The sequence below is a fragment of the Camellia sinensis genome, chromosome 2 (genome assembly GCF_055761805.1).
Source record: "Camellia sinensis isolate YWXY chromosome 2, ASM5576180v1, whole genome shotgun sequence".
Taxonomy (NCBI): domain Eukaryota; kingdom Viridiplantae; phylum Streptophyta; class Magnoliopsida; order Ericales; family Theaceae; genus Camellia; species Camellia sinensis.
Window position 1 is genome coordinate 174,604,460 of NC_138962.1, and position 7,926 is coordinate 174,612,385.

Sequence of the window (7,926 nt, forward strand, 5' to 3'; positions counted from 1 at the left end):
CCTACTATTGTCCCACGAGAACTCATCAAGTTTTCTACATCACCCATTTGCCAGCTAATGTTGGACTTTTCTCTTTAGGAAAATTCAGTGACAACTTTTGAGTATGATATTCTGTGGGTGCCGACGCTGACACGTCGTAGTATTCATGTTCACATTTTAAACATGTCAGTTTTTTAATTATTATTTTTGTATTTCAGACCCTTCACAAACACGTCATATCCATGTTTGGAAAGTGTCCTAATCGTATGTGGGGGTGCGGGATCACTACTGTGACCCTCGCAGCAGTCCTCCCTATTGTGCCTTAAACGGCACCGTTTCAGTCTCTCTCTTTTGTTTTCACCTTTATTCTCACCATGCTCCGCGATTCCTGGACGGCCCGAAATTCACTCACGGCTCAGGGTGGGTCGGACTCATTTAGATCCGGACCCGAGCCCAACTCGAGACCATGGGCTTGGATCTGGGCCATCATTTTGAAGCCCGACCTGCTTAGCCCGACTCATCGGCTCACTTAAAACTCACTCAAAACCTTACCTGTCTAAGACCTAGTATCTTTTTTAATGAAAAATAATAAAATTTTGATAGAAAAAAATAAAAAAGTAAAAATAAATGTTCAGTTACTCCCAAACCCGAGCCTAAGCCTAGGCCCACCGACCTACCCAAGGCCCAAATATACCTGAGCTTGGGCCTAAACTTTTTTGGACCTACCCGACCCGACCCGACCCGAATTTTGGCATGAGCCCATAAGGCTTGACAAAATCACACCCCTATCCTTGTCTAGCGTTGTTGAAATAATGTATTTTTTTTAGTTTATTATACTGGCATACATATAAATATATTAGTTTAAAGTATCACTTATATTAATATTAATTTCACATACACTTTCAAAGCATAAAACATAGTTGAAATTAGTCTAATATTGTAAACGTCACAGCATATTTTAAAATAATTATATATGCGCATGTAAATTAGGAGAGGTACAACTACAAAGCTTCACAGTTTGCCAAACCTATATTCTTGAGATTTTTTTGCACTTGTTATCATCTTTTTTTCTTTGATAATTGTTGTTCTACTTCTGAAGAATCATTCCATGGGTGATCCAGTTCCACTAGTAGTAAGCCATATAGTCAAGACTGTCATTGGGAAAGCTACAACCCTTATCAACCAAAAGTTCCAGTTGCTGAAAGGTGTAGAGAAAGATGTTAAAACACTATCAAGCAGGCTAACTTCAATCCAATCTGTGCTTAAAGATGCAGAAGGTAAGCAACTCGAAAGCGAGCAGTTGAGAGATTGGCTTGGAAAGCTCAAAGAAGCAACTTATGATGCAGAAGACGTACTCGAAACTTTAGCAACCGAAGCCTCCCTATGGAAAAGAAAACACAAGGTACGAAAATTCCCATCTTTTTTGAGTACAAGTAAAATTTCCTACAAGTTAGAGGGAGCGAATAAGATTAAGGAAATATTAGAAAGGCTTGACGAGATTGCTAAAGAAAAAGAACAGTTTCATCTTAATGTCAATGTTAATAGAGAGACATATGAGAGCAGGAACACTACTTCTTATGTGGTTGAATCTGATGTTGTTGGTAGGGAGGATGACAAAAACAAAATAGTTGATCAGTTGCTATCAAGGGAATTTGATAGGGAAGGAGACATTTCGGTGGTTCCTGTCATTGGGATGGGAGGATTGGGCAAGACAACTCTTGCCCAAGTGGTTTTTAATGATGATAGAGTTAAAAAACATTTTGAGTTTAGGATGTGGGTGTATGTGTCACTGAATTTTGACTATAAAAAAATCCTAAAAGAAATGATAGAATATCAGACTGAGATGAATTATGATACAAACTCATTGTCAGATAACCAATTAGAATCTCGCCTTCTAGAATTATTGGCCAAAAAACGCTTTTTACTCGTCCTAGATGATGTGTGGATTCAGAGTTATGATGACTGGGAGAAACTACAAAAACTCTTAAAACAAGGGGAAAAGGGGTCTAGAGTATTGATCACTGGCCGAAACACTAGGGTTTCAGAAGTTACCATTGGCACACAACCTCCCTACCTCTTAGATTGTTTGCCCGAAGACCAGTGTTGGTCATTGTTTGAAAAAATTGCATTTGATCGACAAAACGTTTTAGCAGATGATGTGCGTAAACGTTTGGAGGATATTGGTAGGGAAATTGTACACAAGTGCAATGGATTGCCTTTGGCTGTCAAGGCAATGGGAGGTCTTTTACGCGGTAACAATGATGTGAATAAATGGCAGAATATCTCGAAGCACGAGATTTGGAAAGCAGAGGAAGAAAGTACTAACACTGGGAAGCCAATTGTTCTGCCTGTGCTAAAATTGAGTTATGACCATCTCCCTTCCAATTTAAAGCATTGTTTTGCATATTGTTACATATTTCCCAAGGGTTATTTGTTTGAAAAGAATGAGTTGGTTAAATTATGGAAGGCAGAATCCTTTATTCATCCTAGAGGAGAGAAAACGATTGATGAAATTGGAAATGATTATTTTGATGAGTTGTTGATGAGATCCTTCTTTCAACTTTTAGACATTGACGACATGTTGAGATATAGGATGCATGATCTTATCCATGACTTGGCACAATCAATTTCAAGCCCTCACTGCTACCAAGTCAAGGATAATGAATTGTGCCATATCTCTGAAAGATCACGTCATGTATCATTGCTTTGTAAAGAAGTCGAGAAGCATGCTTCAGAAATTGTTGAGAAATCTAAGAAGTTGCGTACGCTTATATTGACTAGTGAATACCATAATGCCTTTGGGAAGGCCCTTGGTAAATTGTTTCGTAGTTTGAAATATGTACGCGTGTTGGATTTGAGTTCCAGCACACTGATGGAATTGCCAAACTCAGTTAAAGAGTTGAAGTTGTTGCGTTACCTTGATCTTTCTAAAACTGAAATCAGAGCTCTTCCCAACTCCATATGCAGCCTCTACAATTTGGAAACACTAAAATTATTAGGGTGCTTTTGGCTTTACGAACTGCCAAAAGACCTTGGTAACTTGGTCAACTTGCAACATCTCGAGCTGGATGATATGTTCTGGTTCAAGTCATCCATTTTACCTCCAAAAATAGGTTGCCTAACTGTACTCCAAAATCTACATGCCTTTCAGATTAGCCATGAGAGTGGTTATGGAATTGATGAATTGAAGGATATGAAGTGTCTTAAAGGAACTTTACATATTTCAAAGCTCGAGAATGCAACAAATGCAGCAGAGGCAAAGTTGAAAGAGAAAGAAAAGCTTAAGAAGGTGGTATTTGAATGGAGCAATAGTGATGGTGATCCACAACATGAAGCAGCTGATGAAAGCATGCTTGAAGACCTTCAACCTCACTCAAATCTCGAAGCGCTCCATCTTGTCTGCTACAAGGGTACCAGATTTCCATCATGGATAAGAGATAGGTTGCTCCCGAATCTTGTTAATCTTTCCTTAAATCATTGTTCAAAATGCAAAGTCTTGTCTCTTGGGAAACTAGATCACCTTAAAGAGCTCCACATTAAAGGAATGCCAGAGTTGGAGGAATGGCCAGAGGCAGAATATCTTTCTCTGAAGATAATGAAGATTAGCAACTGCCCCATGCTAAGAAGTTTGCCTAACTTTTTTCCTGACATGGAACTGTTGAAGATCAAAAGGTGTGACTCATTGAAGACTCTTCCATTGACCCCCTATCTATGTTCTCTTACACTTGTCGACAATCTAATTCTGGAGGATTGGAACGAAAAGTTAGAGCCTATTTATCGTATTAATGATCAAGGCCAACATGAGCCCGTTCGTTTCGTTAATGATCAAGGCAAAATGATTGAGGTAATGGCATCTTACTTCAGATGTGTCACGGATTTAAAAATCATCAAATGCCCCATGTTGCAGGAACTGCCAAAATATGTTTGTCCGCAGAAATTAGAGATAAGTGGGTGTCAACAAGTCAATACCCTCCCAGAGATCTCTCAATGTCTTGAGCAATTAGTACTAGATGATTGCCATGGTGAAACACTAGTGAGGGCAATTCCAAACACCAATTCTCTATTCTCCTTGGTCATTTCGAACATCTCAAGCCTAAACATTCTTCCAAAATTGCCACATCTCTCTGGGCTTAAGGCATTATACATCCATTGTTGCAGTGATCTTGTATCTTTGGCTGGAGAAGAATCATCACTGCAAGGCATCTTCTCTCTCAAACTTCTATCTATTCAGAATTGTCCCCAGCTTGTGACACTGCCAGAACAAGGGTTACCTATTGCAATTGAGTGTCTTAGTATTGGTTCGTGCCACAATCTCAAGTCCCTAGGTCCCAAAGAAGTGCTAAGGAACCTTACATGTCTTAAGGATCTTTACTTGAGTGACTGTCCTGTGCTTCATTCGTTGCCAGAGGAGGGGCTCCCAGCCTCTCTTCAACATTTGCATATTGAAGGTTGTCCATTGTTGAAGAAATGTCGAAATGATAGAGACCCAGATTGGCCGAAGATCATGAACACTCCTGATCTAGAGTTGGAGCCCATTGATGGAGATGGGGCATCTTGAATCAAAAAGCATCTTTAGCAGCTTGATATCACCATTGTCTTTGCTGTAAAGGTTAGTTCTCTTGTATGGTACCATGGACAGTGTATTAGGAGTGCAATTACGTCTTTCTTGCATCATTTTTTTTTTTTTTTTTGTATCGTGTATCACGCTTACAATCATCATTGTTTAATCTGCAGGAATTGACATGAGAATTTGACCAACCACAGCAACTTCATTCATACCGCTTAATGCAAAAGGATAAAGGTAAATTTCAACTTTGCTTTAGATGACTCTATGCTCATGCTTTTTTCTTTTTCTTTTTTTTTTTTGTTTAATAATCGTGTGTCTAAACCAGCTTACGCGCACTTCAACTAATCTTAGGAGACCAATCCGACTGTTCACTTGTGCGGATCCTATTTAAAGTTAAAGTAAATACTCTGTATGGTTTAGCTCTAATAAATTATTACAATTAGTGAATATTGAACCTAAGATCGATCGAGAGGACACTCCAAGCCCAAGTTGAGAGAGAGAGAGAGATATGCAATCGTTACAATCAGCATTTGAATAGTTTCATTGAATGTATAAGAATATAAGGATGGTTTTTTTGGCTATCTAACATGGAATTATATTATTAATATCTTTGAATTAACTTTAGAATTACATTGTTGATATGCCAGCGTTTGGATTTTAGAACTAAAAGGAGTAGTTGATTTTACTAAAAAATTGATAGAGACAACAAGACATGTCATATATTTTAGAATAAATTATAAATACGTTTATTAGAATTTACTTAAAATATTAATTGCCCCTCTAGTTCTAAAATTACACCATACCCCTTAAATTTTCTAATTACATAGTAAAACCTTCTGTTATTATTAATCAACCAGTAAGTCAATTAACATTTTTTAATAATGTCAACAATATATTTCAAGTTACAGTTCTGGTAATTTCATTATTGTATAAGAAGATAGTTAAGAATTTTATTTTTTCTGTAAACTTTGTTAATTGACAAATTCCGACAATGTATAGTTGTAATTTCCAAAATCACAAAGAACAATCTGTATTTTAATTAAATTCCAAAAAGTATATTTATAAGTTACCCTATATTTTATCTATCTCGTTACTTAAAAAATTAAATATTTGTTGTTACTATTAATAACTGCAACGGTAAATATTGATAAAAAACATTCAACCCACTAATAAAAAATTCTAGAATCGGCATTGGTTAGAGCTAGCAATTTTATTATATGGTCATTTTTAATAAGTTATCACCAATATTATATTTTCAGTTGTGTACAACTTATCAAAATGAAATTTCACATCATACATTCTAAAAATCAAATTTTCATATTGCCTAAAATTTATACAACCATATCAAAAAAACAGAGGCACCCATTTGATACAATCAACAAACACACAACACTTTTCAAAATTCAATAAATGAGAGTTGAAAAATAAGTGAGAAATGGACTCTCATCAAAGATTTCTTTTTCACATCTTTTATTTATTTTTAACTATTCCAGTGTGGTCAATTTAATTAATGAGAGGATTGGTAAAAAAATCTTACAAAATAGTTTCATAATTAGAAAAGTCCACAATAGTTTTAATTGATAAGGTCGCTCGATTTAGGTTTTTTGGGGGGGACTTGAATCCCACCTAATTTGTGTGAGATTAAATTTGGCATGATTTTGCCTTATTATTATTTATTTACTTTTTAAAATTATTTTTGGCTCTAGCTATCACTTTTACACAAATAAGGGTTTCAAAAATAAAATCTTTTTTTTTTATCTTTAAAAGTAAAAATTTTGCTACAAAAAATATTAGGAGACAAATTCATGTGGTCATGAAAGACGTCACTAAAAGGCCATACCGAAAAAAAAAAAAAAAAAAAAAAAAAAAAAAAAAAAAATGCTAAAAAATCCACTTATGTACCAAAAACAAATTATTTTTTCATTAGAAAAATTTGTTCCAAAAATATAATAATTTATCATTATTTATGTTTAATTTCGTCACTGAAAATGCAACATATTTGACAACTAAGATATTTCATCTATAAAGAGTGATTTCGCCCTTAAATTTTTATTTCTAAAACATTTGTAATGTTTGTTGGGGAGAAGAGGGAGTGTGGAGTTTGCAAATCTAATTTTATAGTCTGTTGTTGCCTTTAGATTATGTATTTATTTATTTATTTATTTTTATCATACTTTGGATTATTAAGATGTGACTTTCCTGTCTCTTGGATTGAATCTTGAACAGTGGCTCTTTGTGAGGGCTCTCAATGCTGCTCCAGTAGTAGGGAGGTTTCCTGGCATCTTGGCAATGATTTTTCCTCTTCAAAGATCTTAATAGCAATGTATATGATTCAATTTGTTTTTTTTTGCGCCAACTTAGTTCGGAAGAGAAAGTTTTACTATGGTTCTCTGTACACTTATCTTCTCTTTATTGATGTATGTATTAATGTTTCCATTTGTACATTATATCTGATCAATAAAATTATCTTTTTCGCTGATAAAAACAAAAAATGCAAATCACATACAAGGGGATTTCATCTTGCCAAATCCTATTCCTTCTTGACATTTTGCTTAAGTTGGCCTCGTTTGGGAATAGATTATTTGAGTAACTTTTTAGTTTTTTAGCTAAAATATGAGGTAAAAAAATTAGTATGTTTGGAATGATTTTTTAGTTTTTTACGAAAAGATATGTAAAAAGTAGAAAGAAAAATAAATCTTTGATTTTTTGATATAGATTATAGACTTTTTGATTTTTTTTAGTAACTTTTTGATTTTTAAACTAAGATAAGCACTCGCCAAACAAGGCCGGAGTTTGCTATAGTTGGCAGCATGGGAGGAAGAAGAGAGAAAATATGTATATGTAGGTTTAATTCAAAAGATTATTAGAAGACGAATGTAAAAAGTCTAATTCACAAGTTCCGTTAACAAAAATTAATATTATGCTTTTGTTCATCAATGACGTGAGCCTTATGTGATTATTTTAAAATGATAAGGACGTAATTCACACATAGATCAAATCATATTAGAGAATAAAAGTAAAATTTTACCTTTATTTTATATAGAGCGGTGCTACGTTGCACGGCTCACCCCATTTCTTTTCGAATAATTCTATGAACACTAGTGCAAGTGGTCAAATATGATTTGTTGTCAAAAAAAAATAATTAATACTTCAAAATCCAATAATGTTTAGACACGTATGTTTTATTAATAGTTTTAATATGTTTTATTAATAGTTTTAATATATGTAATATTGCTTGGGATAAAAAAAACTCAAGTATGCAATCCAAAGTCTGTAATTAAAGATGGATGATGGTGATAAAAGGTGTATTATATTTTAGTTAAAAAAATAAAAAAGTCATTAAATTTTAAAAAAATTTACTCATACAAAAAAGTTAAAGA

General features: G+C 34.4%; 1 protein-coding gene across 1 annotated transcript; it reads left to right on the forward strand.

Annotated features, from left to right (window-relative positions):
* Positions 1-839: 839 nt before the first annotated feature.
* On the forward strand, positions 840-7,038 carry LOC114310524 (putative disease resistance protein RGA3). Its single transcript, XM_028256563.2, has 3 exons — positions 840-4,588; positions 4,714-4,780; positions 6,773-7,038. The coding sequence occupies exon 1, from the start codon at positions 1,088-1,090 to the stop codon at positions 4,535-4,537; it is 3,450 nt and encodes a 1,149-aa protein (XP_028112364.2). The 5' UTR covers positions 840-1,087; the 3' UTR covers positions 4,538-4,588; positions 4,714-4,780; positions 6,773-7,038.
* Positions 7,039-7,926: the final 888 nt, after the last annotated feature.

What these genes read in the sequence shown, in the direction of transcription:
- LOC114310524 (XM_028256563.2), top strand. Translation starts at nt 1,088, where the DNA reads ATGGGTGATCCAGTTCCACTAGTAGTAAGCCATATAGTCAAGACTGTC.